The sequence below is a fragment of the Phodopus roborovskii genome, unplaced genomic scaffold (genome assembly GCF_943737965.1).
Source record: "Phodopus roborovskii unplaced genomic scaffold, PHOROB, whole genome shotgun sequence".
In the NCBI taxonomy this organism is placed as follows: domain Eukaryota; kingdom Metazoa; phylum Chordata; class Mammalia; order Rodentia; family Cricetidae; genus Phodopus; species Phodopus roborovskii.
The window spans coordinates 8,635,378-8,661,796 of NW_026126516.1; the positions used below are offsets into that span (position 1 = coordinate 8,635,378).

At 48.3% G+C, this 26,419-nt stretch overlaps 1 protein-coding gene across 1 annotated transcript in view; it reads left to right on the forward strand.

Annotated features, from left to right (window-relative positions):
* Window positions 1–25,592, forward strand: part of Eml1 (EMAP like 1) — a 101,336-nt gene extending 75,744 nt beyond the window's left edge. The window contains exons 9-22 of the mRNA XM_051196589.1: window positions 933–1,043; window positions 1,898–1,993; window positions 3,141–3,275; window positions 3,854–3,953; window positions 4,904–5,058; window positions 8,298–8,423; window positions 8,629–8,760; window positions 11,116–11,183; window positions 13,776–13,864; window positions 20,647–20,744; window positions 20,855–20,942; window positions 22,225–22,320; window positions 23,252–23,382; window positions 24,048–25,592. Coding sequence (XP_051052546.1) covers window positions 933–1,043; window positions 1,898–1,993; window positions 3,141–3,275; window positions 3,854–3,953; window positions 4,904–5,058; window positions 8,298–8,423; window positions 8,629–8,760; window positions 11,116–11,183; window positions 13,776–13,864; window positions 20,647–20,744; window positions 20,855–20,942; window positions 22,225–22,320; window positions 23,252–23,382; window positions 24,048–24,173 — 1,551 coding nt within the window. The 3' untranslated portion in view covers window positions 24,174–25,592. The remainder of the gene's footprint in view (window positions 1–932; window positions 1,044–1,897; window positions 1,994–3,140; window positions 3,276–3,853; window positions 3,954–4,903; window positions 5,059–8,297; window positions 8,424–8,628; window positions 8,761–11,115; window positions 11,184–13,775; window positions 13,865–20,646; window positions 20,745–20,854; window positions 20,943–22,224; window positions 22,321–23,251; window positions 23,383–24,047) is intronic.
* The last annotated feature ends 827 nt before the right edge of the window (window positions 25,593–26,419 follow it).

The following is a 26,419-nucleotide window of genomic DNA, read 5'->3' on the forward strand; positions in this document are numbered from 1 at the left end:
AGTGAGTCTAACAGCCAAGACATTTCCAGGCTGGCTTCTACGTGGGACTGTCATGTTTTATGCAAAACCTTTACAGTTTCTTAAACCCCCGTTTGTACAGCTGTCCTTGTGTGATGTCTTACCTAAAACCAATCACAACGGGACCTTCATTTTTATCAATGTATATCTGACCAGAAAACATGAACGCAACCTTATCTGAGAAGGTGCTTTCATAATATCAAATTTTAACCATTAATTCCATGCTGGTTTTCATCGGCATTCTACACTTGCAAAGAGTGGAATTCCAGAAGCCAGGCTACTTTTATGTAAACTCACATAAATGGAGCAGTTCATGTTTTTAAAAGAAAAGCCTGGAGGAGCTCTTTGAAATCAGAAACAAACTATTCTACCCTCTAGTGGCATGAAGGTGTATTTCCATTTCTGGCTTTGGAATTGAATCTGCTATAGAACCAAGAGAAAATTACGGTTATCTGAGATGATTTTTGTCCTTCTGGGAAACCCAGAGAAGGCACATAATGGTACATGGTGCCCAACTACTTGGAGACGAGGCTGAACTAGAACAAGGTTCACCCAATGCCCTTTCGTGATGACAAATCTGCAGATTGCACTATGATGCTATCTTTGGTGCAATGTCATTTCTAAGATTTGCAGAAATGCAAATATACAAAAGGAGTGCCAGTTTATCTGGTTCTGCTGTCAGAGGCTGACTAGTCAAAGTTTAAAACTTGGTAGCCTTCTCCCGACTCCTCAGTTGCCCACAGGGCCCAGTGCCTCTCTTTAAGCCACTGGGAATGCTTTAGTTACCTTCTTGGGTGGACTCCGAAAATGCAGAAAAAGACTTTTTGATTGACACCAAAATAATTTATAGTCCCAAGGCAAAGAGACGTAATTAACTGGCATTCACAAACGATGGCTGTACTCTTTCCAAATAGCAACTGCCGCCACATGTGCGCATCTGGGATTCTGTGACCCTGAACACTCTGCATGTCATCGGAATAGGCTTTTTTGACCGGGCCGTCACCTGCATCGCATTCTCAAAATCTGTAAGTATGAGAATGTACAGGGACACATTTCCAATCAAACATTTCTAGCCACGGGGCTCCCGGCCTTTCTCAAGGCAGGATGGTCCAACAGAGCCGTAATTAAGGCACTTCAGTGTGGAGACATACGTTCAGGACCCCTAATGCCAGCTCTGCACACAACCCTACAGCAGCCATGTGGCTGGCCGGGAGTGCAGGCCCCCGAAACAATGAGTGCATGCTCTCCTATGATATAACGGGGCGGGGGGGGGGGCGGTACATGTGTGCAGGTGCACACAGTGGGGTGAGCATGCGTATGCGTGCATGCAGAGGCCAGAAGCCAGCCTCACCTGCTGCTCCTCAGTTGCTGCCCACCTTGGTTCTGAGGCAGTGTCTCTCACTGAGACCTGGGGCTCTCAGATCCAGCCGGGGCGCTTGGCCAGCAAGCTCTATGAACCCGCCCGCCCCCGCCTCCCTAATGTTGTCGTTACAAGTGCACACACCACAGCTTTGGGTTCTGGGGTTCAAACTCAGCTCCTCGTGTTTGTGTAGCAAGCTCTCGCCAACTGATCCCTTTACCCAGCTCAGTAATAAGTGATTTATCAAAAGTAAAATTAATAGCTGCCCGGTGGTGGCGCACACCTTTAATCCCAGCTCTCAGGAGGCAGAGGCAGGCGGATCTCTGTGAGTGTGAGGCCAGCCTGGACTGCAGAGTAAGTTCCAGGACAGTTAGAGCTACACACACTGAGAAACCCTGTCTTAAGAAACAAAAACAAAACAAAAAAAGGAAGAAAAAGGTGAAGTAAATGATCCTGTTTAATTGTGCTTGTCTCCCTTTGTTCACGTACGGTCTTCCCATGAACGCTTCTTCTTGGCAGAATGGAGGAAGCCATCTTTGTGCTGTGGACGACTCCAATGACCACGTACTATCTGTGTGGGACTGGCAGAGAGAAGAGAGACTGGCCGATGTGAAGGTCTCGCTCAAGCCATCCACTGGGGCTAAGCCCTTCCCCACAGGGCACCGCCTGCACAGCTGTCAGGCTCCAGGGCCGCCCCCACCCTGCCCCCCGGGACAACTCTTCCCTGCAGATCCCTCTGCTTCTATCTCTCTTCCCTCATGAGATGCTGCTGAAGGCCTGCCAGGGCGTACCCCGCCTTCCGGCATCTGCAGAATTTTTTCTTCCTTATTTCATAGTGAAAACCCTAATTTTAATTCATTCCGTCACTCATCTGCTGACATTCATTCAACAAACCCAGGTGCCCACTATGTGCTGGGCTGCCTTCCATGAGGAGTGCTGGGAGTGGAGGATGCTGGGAGTGGAGGATGCTGGGAGTGGAGGATGCTGGGAGTGGAGTAGAGGGAGACCGAGGTGCACTCAGGCCTTACCAGTCTCTAGGGCTGCAGGAGAGGTCCATGCCAGCAGCCCTGAGGTCAGGACTCTGCCTCTAATCGGCTTTGCCCAGAATGTTGAATTGACATTCCTGTAGCTCTCTGAAGGTTTTCTTCTACCAAGAGCGCCCCTGGATCCTATGTTCATAGATCTGACTTCTGCTTTCTGCTGGTGGCTTCTGTCAGCCTCAACAATCCTGGCCCTAGAGAAAAACAACATTCAGTCTTCCTCAGATAGCATTAGGCTTGCTGAGACAGCCTTAATACCTTACCGGAGGGTGCGTCCAGACAGCCTTAGCTACCGAGCTCTCTGTGCCGTGTCTGGGGTGTAGACCTATATTCTAACCAGGTGTGTTTCCAGACCTGACATTCCCTGTCTCCCAGAGTCCCTAGCAGGGATGCATGGTGTTTGTCCGGTGTGCCAGGTCAGAAGCAGCCAGAGGCAAAGTCCTAGCCAGGATTATGAACCTAGAACTGAATCATTACACAGACGCAATAGGCATGGCTAGCCACGGTGGACCAGGACACCTGTCCTGGAAGTAAGAATCCACAGGACGTGCAGAGTCATGGGTTGTGCCATAAGGCAGAAGACAAAGGGGGAAAGAGGCAGCAGCCAGACTAACCATGCAGAATGAAGTCAGTGGGGCCCACTGCCCTGCTCGAACAGTCTTTTAAGTGTTGTAAGAGGCCTGCGGCATTTGATTCTCTGTTTTGCTTTGTTTTCCTTAAAGTGTTCGAATGAGGCGGTGTTTGCTGCGGATTTCCACCCGACAGACACCAATATCATAGTCACCTGCGGGAAGTCCCATCTTTACTTTTGGACCCTAGAAGGGAACTCCCTGAATAAGAAGCAAGGGTTGTTTGAGGTAAACTGCACTTTTCGCTCAGTCTTCCAGCATGGCGTGCAGGAGGGAGTGTCCAGATAGTTCCGTCTTTGTGTTTGATTTAGTGACAAATATGAGGGTACAGCAAACGATGCTCCCTCGAAGTTCCCCACGTGGTTGGGAAGCCCCCCTTGCCTTGAGCATCTCCCTGGTAGTAAAATGGGAAGAGAAGTCGGGACCTCCTGATGGAGCAGCTAGCTGCAAGGAGCCTGAGACAGGCGTTTACGCCTAGGGATAGGCACCATGGCTTTGCTAAGGGTGGCGGGGAATTTCTGTGTTCTGACCCCCGTCCCTCACACCCCTGATTGCCACCACCCTGCTTGAACTGTCTGCAGCTTTAGGATTTCCCAGCCATTTAGTGTTGCCAGATATTTCTTTCTCTTAGAGTGACTAATCTGGAGGCACACGTGTCCTGGCAGTGCATAAAATTAAAGGTCACAAGGGTGACAACAGAGGCCGACACCATCCTGCTGGGGTTGATGGGGTCCTAGCTTTATCACCACAAAGAAAAGGATGTCTTCTGTAAATAACATGCCATGCATACTTCCTACATTCTGCAGAAACAAGAGAAGCCAAAGTTTGTCCTTTGTGTGACGTTTTCTGAAAATGGTGACACCATTACTGGAGATTCGGGTGGCAACATCTTGGTGTGGGGAAAAGGTAACAAGCAGTCTGATGGTTTCGGTAATGTGGGAACTAGGACATTGGAGAGGATGTTTATAGAAACGAGCTGTTGGTGTAACGTCCAGGATGACCACTGAGTTCCAAGTTGCACGGGTGTGTTTGTGTGTGTGGTTTCAGTGAAACCACACAGTCAAGGTAGAAGGGAAGCGGGGATGTTAAGAGCTGGTGGCGTTGCATATGTCGTTGTAAAAGGCTTCTTAAGGTCAGGCTACTACGATGGCGTTAATCACTTTGCTGGGAAAGCTATTAGCAGATTACAATGCAGAGGTTATTAATGGCTACATAGCTGTGGTATAGGCGGGCAACTTTTGTGCTCCACACAGCGCCTGACAGATGTTGCTGGAGAGCTACAAACACCCATACAGACGAGATGCATGAGCACAGGTCAGCTAGGAATCCCTACAGCTAGAAAAGGACAGTGTCACTTGGAGAAGAGGTACCAGTTCAGTCCAGTGAGGATTCACAAGTGTGCAGGAAGACACGCCCTCCTGTCCTCCTGGCTCTCAGACTTGGGTCTGGGAATGGAGTGGGAGACAGACCTCCCAATGTAATGTCAGAAGGGCAAGGTGATGTAGACAATGTTCATCTGGCTCTTAGAATAGCCCTGCAGGGTAAGCTGTAGCCCCATTCCACAAAGTGGGGAGAGGAGCGGAAGCAGCCCACTAGGGAGAAGCCAGAGAGCACAGGCAGAGTCCATGTTCCCAGACACGCAGCTCCCATGACACTGTGCCGTCCTCAATTATAGGGTGATCAGGTTCGTGCATGCTAGGGCTCAGAGAACGTAAACAATCTGGGTCCTTCCTAGGAGTGTATTAAAATAATGCCACAACCGACCATAACACCTTTAAAACAAACTGAAACAGGACTAGCAATGGCTAGCCTTTTGATTCTGTCCTGGTTAACGGTGCTTTTCCTGGCATGTTTAGGTACAAATCGGATAAGCTATGCAGTTCAAGGGGCCCACGAGGGTGGCATTTTTGCACTTTGTATGTTGAGAGATGGCACGCTGGTGTCGGGAGGAGGGAAGGACCGGAGGCTCATTTCCTGGAATGGAAACTATCAAAAACTTCACAAAACAGAGGTAAGCCACAGCGTGGACACTGTACGTATTCACCTGACACACTTGCTTGTGGTTTGGAATCTTCAGCTCAGAGTTTTGAAAAGAATCAGATGAATTTTTATGGAGGGGTGCAACAGTCTTAGAAAAATCATAGAGGCTGCAAAACAAAATATGACTGGAGGGTACATAATCAGAATACAAAACCATAGAGCACAAGTAAAACCAAATATGATTTCAGGCTACCCAACACTTCCTGTTTGGAGTATTGTTTTCATAGAAGCAATTGCCATTTTCCACGGGACCCTTATGCACGTTTAGATTTATCTCCATAACCAATCTCTCTTCTCCAATCCCCAGCACGTTGCTTATATATCTTGTCACTGTGAACCAGGCGTGTTGGGCTCCTGCTTTATTCATGGCTCTCAGCTGAGGGCCGGCACACTTTCTAACACTTCCAGTCCTTGATGGTTCATTTCACCACCCAAGACCTGAGAGTAGATGGTCTTCCTGCGGGAGCCGAAGCAGAACACCTGGTACCCAGCAGCCTCGCTGAGCTTTCTCCCTCTAGATCTGGGTCATGAGCAGGGAGACAGCAAAACTGACATCAGTGTGAGGGGCAGCGCTCCATCCCTAGCGTGTGATGGCGTGTTGATGGCGTGTTGATGGCATGTTGATGGCGTGTTGATAGCGTGTTGATGGCATGTTGATGGTGTGTCTGCTTCTCTAGCTTCTGAGTCGCACGCTGCATGCTTGTGGCACTGTTTGGGGCAGTGTGAGGTTGTGGTTCATCATTACTTGGTAGAGAAGGGATTTCTTCTGAGTATTAGCAGCCCCTTCCCTTTCCATGATTATTCAGTCATACACCTTTACTTATATATTTTGTGTGTGAGTGTATGTGTGATGTATATGTGGTGTGTGCACATGTGTGTATATGGGAATGCATACCCATGCACATATCTGTGGAGGCCAGACAGGGAAGGAAGTCAGGTGTTTGCTCTGTAACTCAAATTCTTTGTTTCCAGTTCTTCACGGTGGGTAAACTCTCGGGTCCCTTGCCTTAGAATTGGTTTTTCTGTTCCTGCTTTCTTTTCCATTTGACCAATGTAGAAAAGCAGCCACCATCTTCTGGCATTTGAAGTCCTTGATCACACTCGTGACATCCCATCTCAGAGGACAAGCATCGCATGTGCTGAATTAAATCCTGTAGCATCAGCACCAAAAACACATGCCTTTCTTTGTACTAAGATTGGGTCAGCATATGAGGGGTGTGCTGTGCAGTGCTAGTTGTGGGCATTCTTACGTTAAATGGTAAAAAAGGTACCGGAACCTCTCCTGGCATCTCAGATGACGTCACTCACCACCCAGCTCTCCCACTGTGCAGAATGCCATTTAAAAAAAAAGTTTTAGTTTTGATTTTTGTGTGAGTGTGTGTGTATGTGAATGTGTGTGTGTGAGAGAGAGTATGTGTGTGTGAGTGTGTTTATGTGTGTGAGTGAACATGCACATGTGTATGCATGTAGAAACCAGATGTCAACTTCTGGTGCCATCCCTCAGGAGCCATCCACTTGATTCTGAGACAGCATCTCACCAGCCATGGGGCTTGCTGATTCGTCCAGCCTGCTGAGAGCAAGCCCCTGGGGTTTGTTCCCCTCAATCTTCCCAGTGCTGGGATTACATCTGGTTTTTACCTGGGTTCCAGAAACCAAACTCTGGTCCTTAAGCTTGCATAGCAAGCACTCAACTGACTGTGCCATCTCCCAATTGTTTTCTCTGTTTTGGCATAGAATCTCGCTCTGCAGCCCCGACTAGCCTCTAACCCCTAACCATCCCTCTCCAACCTCCTAGTCGCTAGGAGTCCAGGCACGATCCACTACACCAGCCTTGGCCGTGTGTCACATGTCTGCCGACACACACTGCAGGCAGAGACGGTGTGCCGGGGCAGGCTGCTTCTCATCGTGCCAGGCCTGGAGACCCCGCGACAGCCCGGTCGGCCCCGCTGCCCCAGCATTCTCACTGTAGTGAAAGAACATACCTCACTTTAGCAGAGCGAGCTGTTCTTAACATTCCCAGTGTCCCCGCCTCCCCTCCCCCCATGCTTATCAACATGCACAATGGCGCTGCTCAAGGACCACTTTGAAGTTAAAGGAGGCTTGGAAGTCTTACACCTCTCAGGTTTTATCAACTACTGAGTCAGAAGACCTAACAAGTAAAGGATAGACTAGCCAATCACTCCCCCCCCCTCTCTCTCTCTCTCTCTGTGTGTGTGTGTGTGTGTGTGTGTGTAAAGACTCAGTCTGGCCTGGAACTCACGGCCTAGATCAAGCTGGTTTCAAATGCACAGAGATCTGCGCACTTCTGCTCTTCCTCCCCAGAATTGTGTTTAAAGGCCATCCTGCCCTAAGACTTTATTCTTGCTGATTCATTTCAGATATTTAGAATTTTTATAGTTTAAAAAGCAAAGTGCTTGTGTAGATGCAACAGGTACCAGGTCCACCTCTAACACCACTAACAAGCAAACACATGTGTGTGCATACATACATTCTCTCTATTTCTCTCTCACACACACATACACACACTCTATTTCTCTCATACTCTCTCTGTTTCTCTCTCAAGCACACACTCTCTCTGTTTCTCTCACACACACTCTTTCGTACACACACTCTGTCTTACACACACACACACACTCTCTCACATACATACACACTTTCTCTCTCTCTCTCTCTCTCTCACACACACACACACACATACACACGGTTTAGGGTTTTGATCACTTGCTCAACAGCTGGCCTTGGAATCTATATAACTGAGCTTCTCTTCTGGGTGCATATATAAAACTGTCATAAAAGTTAGCACACAACACAATTTTTGTTTTGTTTTGTTTGTTTTGAGACAGGGCTTCTCTGTGTGGCTCTGGCTTGCCCTGGAACTCTGTAGACCAGGCTGGGCTGGAACTCAGAGAGGTTCACCTGCCTGTGCCTCCTTTAAGTGATGGGAACAAAGTGTGTGCCACCACTGCCAGGCGACGCAAATATTTTTAATGCCTGAGCCAAATGCTGGTGCACATCTATAATCCTAGCACTTGGGAGAGAATGAACCAGGAGGATTTCCTTGAGTTTGAGGCCAGCCTAGTTTGCATAGTAAATTCGGGGCTAGCCAGAACTACACAGTGAGAGCTCTCTCAGGGAAAGGAGAGAGAAAGAGAAAAAAAGCCAATTGAATGAAATCACCAGTCTGTTTTCACGTGACTCTTTACCGTGCAGATTCCTGAGCAGTTCGGCCCGATACGGACAGTGGCTGAAGGGAAGGGCAATGTCATCTTGATAGGCACAACTAGAAACTTTGTCCTGCAAGGCACCTTGTCAGGGGACTTCACACCCATCACTCAGGTATGCTCAGCTTGGCAAATGCCAAACTCTTACTGGAAGGGGGGCTGGCTCCTGAGTCTCCCAGTGGGATGACCTTCTACTTCAGAGTTGTGTTTGGTGTCGTACTAAGCTGGGAAGGAACGAGTGGATAAGAGAGTCATTCAGGCATAGTGGAGGTTCCTTTGCAACCGTGGGAACTGAGTCCCTGTGTCTTGGTTCTTTGTAGGGTCACACTGATGAGCTCTGGGGGCTGGCCATCCATGCCTCCAAACCTCAGTTCTTGACCTGTGGACATGACAAGCATGCTACTCTCTGGGATGCTGTTGGTCACCGGCCTGTCTGGGACAAAATCATAGAGGTAAGTGTGCATGCTACCTTTCTTATTTTCTTATAAAAACTCATCAGGGATGTGTTTTTGCACGAAATTAACAGTGATAATAAGTTGTTTTAATCTTTTAATAATTACCTTGATTTTAAGAATACCTCCAGGGCTGGAGAGATGGCTCAGAGGCTAAGAGCACTGGCTGCTCTTCCAAAGGTCCTGAGTTCAATTCCCAGCACCCACATGGTGGTTCACAGCCATGAGACCTGGTGCCCTCTTCTAGCCTGTAGGCACATATGCAGACAGAACACATTATACACAATAAATACATTATATATACATATATGTGTGTGTACATATATATGTATATATTTTTTATTTATTCTTATTTTATGTGCATTGGTGTTCTGCCTGAATATTTGTCTGTGTGAGCCTGGCAGATCCTGGAGTTATAGACAGTTGTAAGCTGCCATGTGGTTGCTGGGAATTGAACCTGGATCCTTTGGAAGAACAGTCAGTACTCTTAACCACTGAGCCATCTCTCCAGCCCCTATATAAATTAATCTTTAAAAACAGTACCTCCAGTGTTCTCACCCATATCATTCTGAAATGTACTATTGAGCTTTCTCAACAGCAAGTTAGCATTTCTGATCGGATGATCTGAATTCCTGAGAGCAGATGTAACTGACCCAGGTGCTGAGAAAGCCTTGTACAGAGCCTTGGGTTCTGTGCTGGCGTGCCTAACAGAGTTATAAGCCACACTGAGGACATGCTTTCATTTATCCCTCTGTGGGGTTTCGGTGCCAGAGATAAAGCATTCATTTTGAACTTTACAGAGGAAACAGATCTCTTATTGGTGCCTCATGTCTTCCCCAGGGTGGAGATCAGGCCAGCATCCCTTAGCTGTTGGTACACCAGGCTGTGAATGTGTTCCATAGTCCTTTCTTCTTACAGTTGCCCTGCAGGTTGAAGAATTTTAGTTTTGCTCCATCAATTCATCAGGAAAGCAGGGGACAGAGAGGCTGAGTTACTTGTCAAGGTCACTAAGTTAGTAAATGGGACCTGGAGGATGACTCAGTGGCTAAGTGCCCTAGCTGCTCTACAGAGGACTGTGTTCTGTTCCCAGCACCCACACGGCAACTCACAACCGTCTGATGACAGTTGTGTGTTTCTGGATGTCATGTGTGGTTGTATGTATGTGTGTATCCCTGCACTGGATGCATATGTACTCTGTGTGTGAACAGCCCGTCTCCCACATAGAGAGAGGCAGTGAGACAGACTGCATCTGTAATTCCATTTCCAGGGCACCTAAGGCCTTGATCTGGCCTCTGGGCTGTCAGGCATACACATGGTGCACTCACACACGCAGACAAAACACTTATATAAACGTTAAGTGGCTGTGTTGTTTCGTCACACTGCAGCGGGTCACAGGCAGCCGCCATCGGTTACTTGTGTCCCAACAACTCACACACCCGTATGAGTTGCAGTGTCTGGGATTGTGCGTTTATTCCCTGCCAAGCTGCCCGGGCCAGGGACTGGGCCTGGCTCCCTTGTCTTCCACTTTCAGAGAAGATTGTCCCAGGGCCCTGGTCAGGGCAGCCCCAGGGTAGAGGGTCTGAAGGGTAGGCATTTTCACTGCATGGAGGGAGGGCGGCGCTCCTGCAGTTCTGTGAGCATGGCCACCTCCCTGCCCCTCACCAGGCAGCTAACCCAAATTTGGGACAGGGCTGGAATCCACAGCTCTGCAGTATCCTCGACCCTCTTCCCACCTTCCCCGATGGAGAGGGGCCCTTAGCCTCCTCACACCTCAGCACCTCATATGAAAATGGTTGTGTGCTTCAGGTGAGCTGTGTTTGCGGAGACAGCTTGTCGGGTAGTGGGGTCGAGTTCTGCTTGCAATTCAGCAGGGCCAGGCTTGGTGAGGACGACCTCTTTTGGAATTAAAGATGGTGTGAGTCTCTGGTATCGAGTCTCTGTCCCCTCTTGTGGTTTCAGTTGACCTGGTAACATCCCTGTGCTTCCGATGTCCACTCCTGCCTGGCGGTGGTCAGCGGTTATGTTCCCAGATAGCTGGAGTCCAGTATTTGGCCAACTTTCCACTGAGCCTAGGGGTCAGCAAGAGGTCTGGATACACAAACTATGGCCTAGAAGAAGAGCCCTATCTGCCCTTTGTGACTACTGTAGATAGGATAGACTATAAGGCAACCGAGAGATTCACCAAGAACAGGCTTGTTCTGCGATTGCAGTACAACATGGGTCCCCGGGGGACTGTGCTTCTTCCGGGGAGCTAAGAGACTTTCCAAGCAGAGCCCGTAGCCCGAGGAGAGGGTGGGTTTTGTGCTGTCTCGCTGTGTCTGGCTGTCTATTTACACTTCCTTTAAAATATTTTAGGATCCAGCTCAGTCTTCTGGTTTTCATCCTTCAGGGTCTGTGGTTGCCGTCGGGACACTGACTGGGAGGTAAGTCCCCGCCTCCACCCCACCCCTAGCACAGCCTATGCTGTCAGAGTTATGGGGAGCAGCTAACGTCCTAGCCCCTCCCCAGAGGCGGGGCTGAGGGGTGCATCTTCTCTGTCCCAGTCATTTACTAGGAATTAAGTCAAAACTCAAAAGCGAAACTGAGCCCTTGCGGGTAGAAACCTTGAGGAAAGCCATGGATCTGTCAACATGTCTCCTCCCCAGCTGCACCCCCACCCCACCCTACCCCATCAGCCTCCAGCTCCAGAGGCTCTGGAGAGCTCCTGGAAGCCTGCTATAGAGTAGTTCTCCACCCCAAACTCATTGGAAAATACAGATGCCAAACAGTGGCACTATTACAGTTATAAAGTAGCAGTGAAATAGTTTCATGGTTGGAGGTCACCACAATGTGACAAATTCTATTAAAGACTCACAGCATCAGGAAGGTTGAAATGAGGCTACAGAACCTTGCAACACTGTAGAAGGCGCTCACTCAGCTCCTGGGCCCTCCCACCTCATGGCCTCAGCTTCCTCTCCATAGCCTCCTCTAATTCCCTGGGCAGTAAGTAGGTCTGTGCCGGCTGCTCAGCTTCCCTGCCTAGCAGCACATCTGTGAGCCAGTTATGTAAACTCTCTGTCTTTCTAGTCGGTGAGTTATGGTAACGCCACCAACACTGACGACTGAAAAAGCCTTGTGCATAGGGACATCTGTCGAGCTGACTCTCTGGTGATAGCGGTGGCTGGTATTACCATTGCTTGGCAGGGGTTGGCCGTGTTTCCGTTTTGTTTGACTCAATAGAGCAGGCCTCAGGGGATGTGGTCTGAGACCCCTGCTGGATGTCTAAAATTGTGGTTGGTACAGAGCCCCCTACGCCCTAGCTCTTCCCTCTCATACATTCCTGTGATAAAATTTGATGCGGCTCCGTGAGATGCATGATGCTAAGTAATAATGAGTCTTTGTGACTGTAGACATTCTGTACATATGGTTTTGTCTCAGAGCATCTGGTTATGATGGACTCACCCTCCTCCCCTCCACCATGATGGGACAAAATGACTCAATTCCCCAAAGAAATGGAATGAAGTGAGGAATGTCCTCGGAACATTGTAAAACTTACAGATTTTTTTCCCCCTGCACTTTCCCGTTCAATAATTTTCAAGCCTGAGGGTGAAAGGGGCAATGAAACCATAGAGTGCAAAGCCGTGGATGAGGAAGACTGAGTCTATTATAGCTCCAGCCTTACATTCTTAGGTGTCCCCTTCCCACCCACCCTTTCCTAAAAGCATGCCACTCTGATTCTGCCCCATACCTGTGGGGTTTGCCAAGACAACTACTCACAGGTCATAATAACCTTCTGCAAAATGCTTGCCGGGGAGGGGCTGGAGAGATGGCTCATCAGTTAAGAGCGCATATTGCTCTTAAAGAGGACCCAGGTGTGTTCCCCAGAACCCATTCAGACAGCTCATAGCCATCTGTAACTCCATCTCCAGGGGTGCCTGGCACCCTCTACTGGTCTTCCCTGGTACTGCATGTGTGTATAAAAACCTAGACACAGACTCAGACCTGTACATACGATTTTCTTTATATATATACATTGTGTGATGACATGTGTGCATGCAGGCACACAGGGACTCTCTTTGAGATATCATAGCTTTAATTCAATAGGCCTGTCCCTCCGGAGACTGGCTGGCAGTCTGACAGACATCACCGTCATCTCTGCTGACAGGGGACAGCGTTCAGAATTGAAGTATCCTAGTTTGGAATAGGTGACACATGTAACCTAATCCCACCACTTTTCCTACTCCTCTCCCATCTTTGATTCTAGCTGAAAGCAATGTATAGGTTTCATGGAGGCCTCCTGGGTACCCGCCCGGGTAGTTGGATCTTGAACGGTACAGGATGGCACGAGCTCCATCGTTCTGATGTTTACGCACCCTGTTCCCTGACCTCTGCCCTTAGGGGAGCACTAAATAGTCTCATCACAGTGGGGAGCTTCAGGGGGCAAACTGCCCTAGTTCAGGCATCTGTACTGGCCTGTCCTTGGGGTCCTGACAGGATACGTCCTCAGCTGCAGCCACTAAGAGAAACTCCTGTACACATTCACCATGTTCCCTTTCGAAAGGGCCCTGCCCACCTCGCATCTTCCTCTCTCTCTTTCTCTCCCTCTCTCTGTTCTGCTCTCTCCCGCTCTTTCCTCTCTCTTTCCCTTCCCATCTCTCCACTCTCTGTGGCTCCTGTCTCTGGAGGCTGGTCTCCTCCCCCACCCTGGGCCAGAGCTCCGGGACAGCCACCTCATGCCGGTGTCTCTCTGCTGCACCTCTGACCACAGGCACTGATGCCAGGTTTTGCTCATTTCCCTGCTCAGGGCAAAGTTCCCATGTGCAAACAAGACCCCGAGAAAGTCTTCAGTGTTAAGTTCTGAAAAGCTTCTGGTGGTTGTCAGTGCGCCCTTCTGAGGGGAAAGCTTGTGTCGGGGTGGGGGGGATTTCCTTGAGTAAGCGCAGAGTGTGTTTACATGAACCAGCAATGAACAGGCTCATGCTTTGGGACAGCCTTGTGCTTCACAGACAGTTCACTGCATCTCACATTTACAACAGGTGGTTCGTGTTTGACACAGAGACGAAGGACTTGGTCACCGTTCATACAGACGGAAACGAGCAGCTGTCTGTGATGCGTTATTCACCAGGTCAGATACAGCTTTCCATTTTCTCTCAAATAATGCCATTTTCTACAAGAAACAAGTGACAACCCTCCTCCTCGCCTTTCTTCTTCTTCTCTCTCTCTCTCCCTCTCTCTCTGTCTCCTCTCTCTCCCTCTCTCTCTCCCTCTCTGTCTCCTCTCTCTCTCGCTCTCTCTCTCTCTCTCTCTCTCTCTCATTTTTATGAGCCCCATCTATCCAGGAACTCACTCTGTAGACCAGGCTGGCTTTGAACTCAAAAAGATCCACCTGCCTCTGCCTCCCGAGGGCTGGGATTAAAGGTGTGTGCCGCCGCCGCTCAGTTTGTGTTACATAAAATCTCAAACAGAATTAGACAGAGCATCAGGGTGAGGCCCCAGCCCATCCCCAGACTTTGACGCAATCACTCTGCTGCCTCCATGTCCCTCCAAGATGCGTGTCATTTGTCCATTTCAAACGTGTAGTTCAGAGGTTCATGGGGGCTGGGGAGATGGCTCAATCCATAAAGTGTGGGCCATGTAAGCATGAGTCTGGAGGACCTATTTCCCAGCCCTGTTTGCTAAATGTGTACTTATTCTTCTAGATATTCCTGTTATTTTTATGTTCTTGTGAATGGAAATTTTCCGGATTTTAATTTTCAGATGATTAGCTACTCGTGTATAGAAAGAAAATTGAATTTTGCCTATGACTCTTATATAGGTTCCCCTTTCTAAACTGTCTAGTCAGTTTTAAAGAGGTGGGGGCATCACATGCATATATGAGTATTATACATGTGTGGTTTGTGTGTACACGTGTGTGGTTTGTATGTGTTCATGTGTTTGTGTGTAGTTTATATATGTGTGTATGTATGTATGTATGTGTGTGGTATGTGTATATATGTGTGTGTGGTTTGTGTATATGTGTATGTATGTATGCGTGTGGTGTGTGTATATATGTGTGTGGTTTGTGTATATGTGTATGTATGTATGTATGTGGTGTGTGTATATGTGTATGTATGTGTATGTGTGGTGTATGTATATATGTGTGTGGTTTGTATGTATGTGTATGTATGTATTTATGTAGGTGTATGTGGTGTGTGTATATGTGTATGTATGTGTATGTGTGGTGTGTGTATATGTGTGTGTGGTTTGTGTGTATGTGTATGTATGTATGTATTTGTGTCTATGGATGGTGGGTGTGAATGCGTGTGGTGTTTGTGTGTGTATGTATATGTGAGGTTTATGTATGTGTGTGTATAATCCTTGGGATTTTCCTCAAACATCTATTTATAGATATCATCTATAAATAACAAATCTGCCTTCTTATCCTTCACTGCATAGCTGGTTCCTCCAGTAAAATGTGGGTGGGGCTGGCCTGGTGGCTCTCTTGCTTTGCCCTCAGATGCCACACCCTGAGGACATTCTCTTCTGTCCTGATGTCGTGCTGAGATTGGTCAAATGCTTTTATACATCTGGTGAGATGGGGAGTGTGGAAAAAACAGTGAATGGGAAAGTAGCAGGGCAGTGGTGCTGCCTTAAATCCCAGGAGGAGGGAGGAGAACCTGTGAGTTCAAGGCCAGCCTAGTCTACAAAGAGAGTTCCAGGACAGTCAGGGCTACATAGTGAGACCTTGTCTTCAAAAAAAGGTGGAGAATGTGTTTGTTCTTTTTAACTGTGATACGTTAATTTTCCGACATTCAACAACTATGTTCCTGTGGTAAACGATGTTTTGTTGCAGTGTTTCATGTCTTTTCTATATTGTTAATTTTTAGTTACTAATATTTTGTGGAGGGTTTGCACTCATTGTTATGTTGGTCTATAGTGTTACTGTGATGTTTTCATTAGGAAAATGCTATTGGCCTCATAGAGTATGATGAGGTGTGTCCTCCTGTTTTCTGAGCTTGTGGAGGAATTACAGTCCAGAGACAGAGAGATACAAAGATACACACACACACACACACACACACACACACACACACACACACACACACACACACAGAGAGAGAGAGAGAGAGAGAGAGAGAGAGAGAGAGAGAGAGAGACAGATGTGCTATGTAGCCCAGCCTGGAATTAGCTATCCTCCTTCTGCCTCCAACCTCCCAAGTCCTGAGATTCCTGGCCTGCGCCACACACCTGTTGGATACATATTAACTATTTGATAGCATTCACATAAACCCAATGAAACTATGGAGATGCTCTTTGTAGGTGGTATTTATGTATACACTTTGCTTGGTTTGGAGACAGGGTCTCGATATAAAATTGTGGCTAGTGTGAACTTGGCTGTTGTAGCCTATGCTAGCTTCAAACTTCTAGCAGTCCACCCTGCCTGCTGCGATGGCATGGGCCTCCACACACTTGCTCTGGGGAGATTTTTAACAGCTGGATAGGTGCCTTCTTAAATGTTGTAGCTTTATGCTGATTTTTCCCCCGCCTTTAAGACAGTTTGACGATATGGGTCTGTTTGGAACTCATTTCGTCTGCATTAAGTGATTTGTTGGCACCAACACGTACAGTATTTGATTACAATCCTTTTGGTTTCTCCCAGGCTGCTTGTGAGTAGCCCGTGTCTCAATCCTGATGCTGGAAACTGATGTCCTTTTACTCAGTCAACTAGACAAAGCCTCGTTGCTGGAGTTCAGCTCCGGCAGGAAGGACGTGCAAAGGCTGTGAAAAATGAAGTCTAATTACCAGTTGTCCTTCAATCTGATCTCTTTAACAATTTTCCAAGAACCATTAACATTTCACTTTCTCTTCTTTTCCACTCACTTGACGTCATTGACCTTTACCCCATATCATTATTTAGTAAGCCAAATGTTTGTATCTAGCTAAATACATCTTATTCATACTATGCCCTGGCCAGCAGCAAACATGAGGTTACAAAGTAAGAGATTTGAGCCCTGTGATTAATTCTTAACAAAATGGAATCAGCTGAGTGTATTGTGATGTCTAGGATATCATTTTCAGGTGTATACCAGTCTCTAATAATTATATCACCTTTACTATGTGGATTGCTGTTATAATCCTATTCTTTATAAGTTCTCAAAACAGTAATGATTAATACCTAATTCTTTAATTATTGAGACTAAGTTTCTTTATCCTTCCTGACAATTTCTAAATGTACTTCTTTAAGAGGAACTAGGAGTTTTAGATTCCTTCATTGATACGTTGATGCTGGGAAAGTATCTGAGTGTTCATGTCCTGGCGCCAGAGAAACGTCTGACCTTTCATATCTTATCTCTTTTTCCATCTGTGTTCCTATAAGGTTTTTAATGTCATCTTTTAAGAAACCATTTTCTTGGTTCCTGAGTTCTTTGGGATATATTTATCTCTTTTTGGTATTGACAAGCACTAATCATCAGCTTTAGTGAGTTCCTCCTGCATATTCAGGGTGACTGCAAAGGCAGCCAGGGACGATGGGAGAAAGTGGTTTCTGTAACAGATCAGAGGAATATCATTTTTCTACAATTCCCAGTAAACTCAGGCGTGATCATGACTAACAAGGCAAAACTAAGAGTTACCCATAAAATTAATCAGAGCAAACGTTAGAGAAGCCTGAAGCCCATGAGCTCCCTAGGTCAGTGCAGGAGTTTGCAGTATTGTATCCACAGGTCCTTGTCAAATGGATGGGACTCTCCAAAGGGCCTTGCCGTCTAAGGAGCTCCATTTGCAACACACCTATGACTGTTCCCAAGGGTGACAGCATAGCTTCTGCCACCTTGTCAATCTTGCTGGACTTTGTTTGCAAAGAGACAATTCTGTATGTCACTGGTGGGTTTTTCCTATTCTTTTTCTGACCTAGGTTTATTCCCTTCTTTGCTTTCCTGGTTGACTTATCTTGAGTTCCCACTTGAGTTCCTAGCCTCGGAAAGCAAACAGATTATTTATGGAGTCCCTTTCTTTACCCTACAGATGCTCTAGGCTATAGATCCCTGCAGTCACCTCCTAAGCCACACCTCAGGCACTTTAGCAGGTGTCTTCAGCTCGCAGATATTTCCCAGTCCCTCACTGCATCCTTGGGGCTGCCCCTAGGTGTCTCTCCTTTCTCATAGTTACTTTGCAGCTCTTCAGTAGGTACAAGAGAGCCTCATCCTGCAGCCTGCCTCCCTCAGAAGCTGTTAATGTGAGCAGGGCCATTTCTTCTGTTATCCCAATGGCAATCCCTGGAACTTTCCTCTGGGTAACGCTGCTTCCTGCTCGGAGTCACGGACTGCCCACTCCATGTGAGCGCCCTGGGCCAGCCAACTGTCTGGAGTCACTGCTCTTTGTCAACCCAGTGGTTTTGACAAATGAGACAGTACACTATGGAGAGGCTCAACTAAAAGAGGAGGTGTCCATGTGTTCTCTGACAGAGGACTGTGGGAGATAAAATTGTCACTAACGTCTAGAAAGCATCAGGGATGCCTAGGAGAAGCACCTGGGCAGTGGACAAAGACTTTGCAGAATGGCCGTCCGAGTCAATGTATTGTTGCTGTGAAGAGACACCATGACCAATGTAACTTATACAAGAAAGCATTCAATTGGGGCTGGCTTACAGTTTCAGAGGTTTGGTCCATTATCATCATTATAGGGAGGAGGCAGGCACTGGAGAAGCAGCTGAGAGCTACTTCTGATTTGCAGGCAGAGAGAGAGATTAGGGACTAGGTCTGGCATGAGCTTTTTGACACCTTAAAGCCCATCCCCAGTGACACGATTTCTTCAACAAGACCACACCTACTCCACTAACCCTTTAGAGTACCGCTCCCTGGTGACTAAGTATTGTAATCCATGATTCTATGGGGACCATTCTTAATTCAAACCATCACAATGGCCTCAGCTCCCAGAGCTGATGCTGGAACCCAGCAGGGAAAGGTTCTTATTGCCAAGCCTGGCCACCTGAGTTGGGTCCCTAGGACCCAAATGGTAGAAGGAGCAAACCAATTCCCTATGACTTGTCTGCCAATCTCTACTCATGTACTGTGGCATGTGCACACGCTGGCACACACATGCGGACACACACACACACACACACACACACACACACACACACACACCCTGGAGCCACCATGGCCCTAATACTAAAATACAGGGTTGGTAACCCCTGCCTCATAACATCTGAGCAGGTTAGTGTGGGAACAGTTAAGACAGCATTGGTCCACAGCCACCACTGGGAAAGTGACAGTTACTAGTGGTTGACAGTGCAGAGGTCACGATCAGATGGTGTCAGTGCAGGGACACTGGCTCTTCTAAGGCACCCTGGCCCTGTCTGGAGCCAGCAGTGTGGATGGTCTGCCCAGTATGCCAGCATTGTGGTATTCTTTCTTTTTCCCTCTCCAACAACATGCTTGTCTCCTCCCTTTGGGCTTCCAGGCTGCTTAGGCTGTTTGAATCTTGCATTCTAAAATACCATTTCCTGATGGTCTCAATTCATGCCACCCTGTGCATTCCTCCTATGGGGCGAGGACTGGCCTTCTGGGGGAAGTGATAGTGTGTGCCAGTGGCTGCCAGGGACTTCCCAGAGGTTGTCTAGTGAGCCTGATGAGGACTGTGAAAGGTAGCCTGCACATGTGTGGCCTTGTTGGAGGAAGTGTGTCACTGTGGTGAGTGGGCTTTGCTCTCAGATGCTCAAGCCATGCCCAGTGAGACAGTCCACTTCTGGTTGCCTGCCAATCAAGATGTAGGACTCTCAGCTCCCTCTCCAGCACATGTCTGCCTGCACGCTACCATGTCCCACCAGGATGAAAACGGATCGAACCTCTGAACTATAACCCAGCCCATTAAATGGTTTCCTTTCTAAGAGTTGCTGTGGTCATGGTGTCTCTTCACAGCAACAGAGACCCAAAGTCAGCATGCTTCATGGCCAGGGACGGGTGATTGACGAGAGCAAGGACTTGGCTGGAGGCACCCATCATGCTTTGCCCCTTTCTCAGCTTCCCCTCCTGACAACTCAAGGCCACCACTCTGATGTCATTCATTTCCGTGTCTTTCCTGCTAGCCCTGCTTGGGACACGCTGGCATTTCTAGACTAGTCTCCAGACCCTTTTCTTCCTGGTGGGTCCTAGGGCCTCCTCCACCATCAGCTTTGGCTGCTTATTGGTCAGCTACAGGAAGGACTCCACCACCCTTACCAGAAGCTCCTGGCCCTTCAGCACCAGCCCTGCAGCTCTGCAGCCCAGCAGCCTAGACTTCCTTGACACAGGGGAGTGAATCCACTAAAGTGGAACCTCAGGAAGACACAGGGACCTGTGCCCTGTGAGGAAGGCTGTGGCTACAGAGTCTTGGACTAAGGAACTGGGTCTCTACCTTGCAGGGATGGGGAAAGGAATAGCCAGGAAAGGATCTTATACAATTTATAGAATTACATTGCAGGGTCTTGAGAGCGAGCTCAGTGATTAAGAGCACTAGCTGCTCTTGCAAAGGATCTGAGTTGAGTTCCCAGCACCCACAAGGCAACATAACCACCTGTGACTTCAGTTCCAAGGGTTCCGATGCCCCCTTCTAGCATCCTCAGGCACTGCATGTATGTAGGGTATACATACCTACGTACATGTGGACAAAATACACATACACATAAATAAAATAAAGGTTTCAAAACGATATTTTAAAAGTTAGAAGAAAAAGGATTTATAAACTTTTACCAAGCTTATACTCATTATTCTATGGGTATTTTTCAAACGAGAGCTTTGAAAGCTGTGTAGGACGCACTGAAAAACAATGTTTCCCTTTGAATAGTTCATTAATTGGGCAGCTTGGTCCAAATCTGTGGTGGCAGGTAGCGTTTTCTCTTGTGATGAGTAAAATGATGACTTCACATTTGCATCTGTCCTGTTTCTGCAGATGGGAATTTCTTAGCGATAGGCTCCCACGACAACTGCATCTACATATATGGAGTTAGCGACAACGGGAAGAAATACACAAGAGTTGGCAAGTGCTCCGTACGTTTTCCCATTTCAGGGGACACTTACGTGGGTATTTCCTTACAGTGGCATGGTGTCTGCCAAGTTCAGCAGGGCAAGGGAACTTACCCAGTGTTCTCCTCTCCCAGGGTCACTCCAGCTTCATCACCCACCTGGACTGGTCCGTGAACTCGCAATTCCTGGTGTCAAATTCTGGCGACTATGAAATCCTTTACTGTGAGTAACAGGCAACAGGGTTGTCTGGGCTTAGAGTCCACAGTACACTCACTCCGAGACTCCCACGGGGCCGTGTGGGATGAGGCCCTCTCCTTCCCTTAGCGTCCTCTGTGATGTGAAGGAGTTGGTCTAATACTGGATTGGGTTGATTAGGAGGGGTCTAGTTGAAGAGCAGGGCCCATCCCCGGGGAAGAGGTGAATATCACAGTATGATTGGTCCTGGTAAGCAGAAAGACACCATGAAGTCCCTCCCACTTGGGCCCCTGGACCCTAATCCTTTTCTTCAAGCCTAGCTAGTCTCTGTACACAGGCAGGATCTTGGAGGAGAGAGTATGCTAACAGCAGCATTTACTGAGTACTTGTGTGTGCCATGCCCTGAGCAAACTGGAGGGGGGCATGGATTTGATAGTGTTCTGGTCGCCACCTTCAGGAAGTTCCTCAGAATGCACCCTGCTGTTTACTTACACTTCCCCATGATCCACAGTGTCTTCTGGCATTTTCAGGCTCATGAATACAGAAATCAGGGTTCAGATGCCAGTGAGGGGCCAAAAGCCAGTGGGTAGGGAGGAAGTTATACTCCTCCTGGTCCTGTTGCCTACTTATTAAGGAGTCTGGGAAGGAGTCAGAGAAGAGAGGCAGCCAGTTCCAGGAGGACCTCCTTCACAGGTCCAACCTCACCCAGGTACTCAGCAGGCAGATGCTGTGGGGATAGGCCTGGTTCTAGAACCTACAGACACAGGCACCTAAGCCTTTGGTGAGATTCACTTGGGGGAGCAGACAGACAAGCCTGGAGGCCTTGGCACCTGCTGAGATTGGTTTCCGTGCAGTTGCATCCCTGCCTCAAAGCTGAAGAGGTCGAGAGATCTGCATGAGGGCCTGCAGGCACATGCAGGTGTGTGTGTGTGTGTGTGTGTATTCATGTGTGTACGTGTGTGCATGTACATGTGTGTGCATGCACACTGAACAGTCAGAAGCAGCAGGGCTCAGGCCTGCCATGAGGTCACTGAGCGATAGGAGGCTGGGGACCAGAGACTGGTCACAGACGGGAGAAGGCAGGCTGGTGGCAGGGAGCAGAGAGTCTCAGGAAAGGATATAGGATACTGAAAGGCTGCCCTTGCCGAAACCCGGATTTGCACTCATTCCCTGACAAACGGACAGCTGTGCACATGGTAGGAAGGTGGGGGAGGGTCTCCCCAGACGGGAAGGCTCTGAGGACCCTGCCTGGCCCCAGGGAGAGCTGGGGCCTTGGCTGAAAAGTCACAAGGCTGTTTGCTTCTTCCAGGGGTCCCGTCTGCCTGTAAGCAAGTCGTGAGTGTGGAAACCACCAGGGACATCGAGTGGGCCACCTACACCTGCACCTTGGGATTCCATGTGTTTGGTAGGAGTCTGCAAATGTCCTCAACTCTGAACGCAGAATATGTTGTGATGTGTGAGATCACACAACCTCAAGTCTCTCTTTAAGAATTTAATTATTTTTAATTGTGTGAGTGTTTTGTCTGCCTGTCTGTCTGTGCACCGTGTGTGCAGTGCCTGGGGAGCCAGAAGAGAGCGTCAGATCCCCTTGCTACTAGAGTTACTGATAATTTTTAGTTACCATGTAGGAGCTGGGAATCGAACCCTTGCTCCAAATCACTGATCCATCTTTCCAGCCCCCCCCCCCCCACCTTCAATCTTGCCATTCTGCTGTCCCTGCTTGGGGCCATGACACACACTTTCCTCGTCTTCCGGGTTCGGGCCAGGTGAGAAGGATGAGGGAGGTGATTAACCCTTCCCCAAGCACAGGATGGTCCTCTCCCGGTGATTCCATGACTTATTTACCACCTGTTAGGATTATTCTATCTTTTCACCCTTAGCCTAAAATTTCTTCCTGTCAAGCCCTCTAGATTCACACCAGGGCTGCCTGCTGAGGAGCTGTTATGAACTCAGCTCTCTCGTATGTAAAGTTCTCAACCAAAAGTCTCTCCTAGGACACAGTGCCCCGCCCTCCAGGTGACCCTGCAGTCTTAAGGACCTACAGTGAAAAAGGCATCGTTTCATAACTGGGGCAGCCGGTACTCTGCCCTTCCACCCAGAAGGGCCCCAGTAGAGGCGGCAGGCCGTTCCCACGGCTGCTGGGGCCATGCCACTCAGCTAACTGTTAGGGTAGATTCGAACCAGGAACCGGAGAGAGGCAGGGGCTGCAGATGAGCAGCCTCCTGGCCCTTGATTCTAAAGCCCAGACTGAAGGTGGCTTTCTTTTTGTGGCCTGTTGGTGACAGTTCCTGTGTGTTGTGGCTCTGGGGTTTGCAGTGCTGTCTGTGCCGTTTCAGGAGTGTGGCCAGAAGGCTCAGACGGAACAGACATCAACGCCGTGTGCCGGGCCCACGAGAAAAAGCTCCTGTGCACAGGCGATGACTTTGGCAAAGTGCACCTCTTCTCCTACCCTTGCTCGCAGTTCAGGGTAAGGGTTAGCTGTTCACTCTCTTCCTACGGGACACACTCTGGTGCTCTGACCTGGTGGAAACCTGTGCGTGAGGGTTGCCAGCATGTGACCCTGGTAATCTGCTCCCCGAGCACCTCTGTGGTTCCCCACTGCCCTCGGGGCAACCTCAACCCAGATGTGGTCTACAAAGTTCTCTGTGTCTGGTATGTCATGTCTACCTCTGCAGCTACATGAGCTTCATGCTGACACACCGCGTGCGTGCGCGCGCGCGCGCGCGCGCACACACACACACACACACACACACACACACCTACTCCCTACCTTCCCACACCCACTCCAACCCCACTGAGCTGCCCACCCCTGTACCTAGATTGCTTTCCTGGGCTTTGGTGACTCTGAACATTCTTTAGCCAGAAGACCCTGTCCTTCACCCCAGCAATTGCTTAGCCCCACCCTAGAGTTGGTTCATACCTGATGTATCCTCTGGCATCCACTGTGCTTACTTCTGTCCCAGGGGATTATTCCTGCACCCCTCTTGAGTCCTGTACACAAAGCAGGCGCCCAGACAAGAGCAGCTTGGGGTGGGGGGTGTTAACACAGTTATGGACCTATCTCAAATCCAAGCATTTCCTGAGGCCACAGTCGGCCCCGTCTAAGCTTTCTTCCTTGCCATACTTTCCCAGGCGCCAAGCCACATCTATGGAGGACACAGCAGCCATGTCACCAACGTTGACTTCCTCTGCGAAGACAGCCACCTCATCTCCACAGGTGGGAAAGACACGAGCATCATGCAGTGGCGGATCATTTAGTCCCCGCGGGAGCTCCGGGAGCAGACCGTGCCCGAGGAGACAGACTCGCGTTCTGCTTGGTCACTGTGATTTCTGTTTTGTCTACAAACTCTTACAAACCTCAGGAAAATTGTCCCTCTACCGGTTACCTTAGCTGGGGAGCCAGCAAGTGTCACACCAGATAAGCGGTTTCACGTCCACTTTTGTTATATAGTGCGGGACAGAATGCATGTTGGGGAAAGGACGTTTCCCAAGGTTTACATGGCAGTGGCATCAGCGGAAAGGACTGGTGTGTCCTTATAGTCACTTTTCTATGAACTCTTCAAAATGGTCACAGAATGCCTTTTAAAATACTGTACATAGTCTTCACTGCTCCACCTTGTAAGTCAGATATGTGTGAGAATGGAGTACAGAACTGGGTCAATGCTGACCAATTCGTCCTCAAAGGATAGATCACGTACCTGATTTGCTCAGCTGAATCAGGAATGCAAATACCAGACTTTCCTTGGTCATGTAACTAAGATCGCACCAACCCCTCCCGTGGGGAGGCTGGCAACAAAGAGGTTGTGTTCTCTGGATAAGCAGTTTCTACTCCAGAACCATGGGTTTCAGTGGGGTGTACTGGCGCTTCCATGCCCTGGCTAGACTGTCCTTCTTGGGACACAGCCAGCCTCTGGGCACCTCACAAATTATCCCCCCCCCAGTCTCTGTGCCCTGATTAATGGTGAGACATTTTAGCCACCACCCTCTGTGTATTAATGGCATGATGATACAATATTGCCCTTGTGTAGAGTTTAGCAGCTCATGATAAAATGCCCAAGGCTGGGCCTTGACCTGTGTGCTTTGGACATTGTATGTTTGTTCCGGATGACCAAGTAGGTCAAATTGGAGAAAGACTGTCTTCGGCGTGGTGGCAGCCTGCAGAGTACAGACCCTCAGAGGCTCCTGTGCTAAGGGCAGCTCCCTTTCCTGACTCTCGTGCATGGACCGGGGGAGCACAGGGACAAAAATTATGCTCTGGTGAGTAGAACGTAGGTGGTCTAAGTGAGTCAGTCAAGAAGGCCTTACCCATTGTGTGACAGGTTGGATTCATTGTTTACACTTGGGGCTGGATCTTGGATTTTCAAATAGAAGGATTGCAAAGAGTTAAGGACAAATACTGAGATTTTTAACTCACTTAAGCAAGTACGCGAACTGAGTTATCTGAACTCTACCACACTGGCTGTTTAGAATGGCCAATGGAGGACAACAGTGGAGACATTTCCCTCACCATCTCAAGTCTGCTGTGAAAGGGCAGGGCACCAGAAAAGAACGTGACTCAAGATGAAGCCGTTTGTACTTACCCTTATCAAATATATTCTATAATGAAATAAACTCTGAAAGTGAATTTCTTATTGACCTATGTTTCTGGAAGTATATAAATTAAAATACTTAAAATTAGATACGATCCACACTACATTATGTTCCTGTATGGAGGGCTCATTCCCCTGGGTCCCTTGCAGACGGATTTCGGCCTTGCATATAGTGTAGAAGCCTTCATCAAATGGGACAACTCTGAAGAGTGCTGCAAAAAGTCACATGTAATTGATAGAGGGATGATTAGATGTCAAGGAAGGGAAAGAGGCCCATACAAATGCGCACATTGCCTCCTTCGGTGTTACTGTAACCAAATGCCTGACAGAAACCACTTCAGGGAAGGAGGGCTTGGCTTAGCTTCTGGTGTCAGAGGCCAGGTCGATTGGCCGTGGGCATTTAGGGAGAACAGCGGGGTGCGAGAAGCAGATTGGAGAAACGCCTACTGTCCAATTATTAGGAGACAGAGCTAGAAAGAAGGGACCAGAGCCACCAGCCATCCAAGGACCTGCCCCCTCAAGTTTCCAGACCTTCCCGCCATAGCCACACCAGCTGGAGACCAAGCATTCAAAGCTTCTGGGTGACACTTCACATATGAACACAAACAACGTACAAATCGAGAGGAGAGACCTATCTGCACACAGGCGTGTTTAAGATGTGTACTTATATAGTATTATTCTATATTTTATTAGTTATGAAGACAATGATAAGTTTTATATATTTGAGCCAATTACCACAACATTAAGTATATATTACATTGTAATTATTTATAAATAGTATTAAATAGCACTATCGTGGTGGTACCATATTTAAATGTTATCTTTACAGGTAGTATTTGTTCATCATTCCAGGAAGCCAGAGAGAGGGATGTAATTAAGAGTCTCTGTAACGAAAACATAAGGACAAATTTTCTT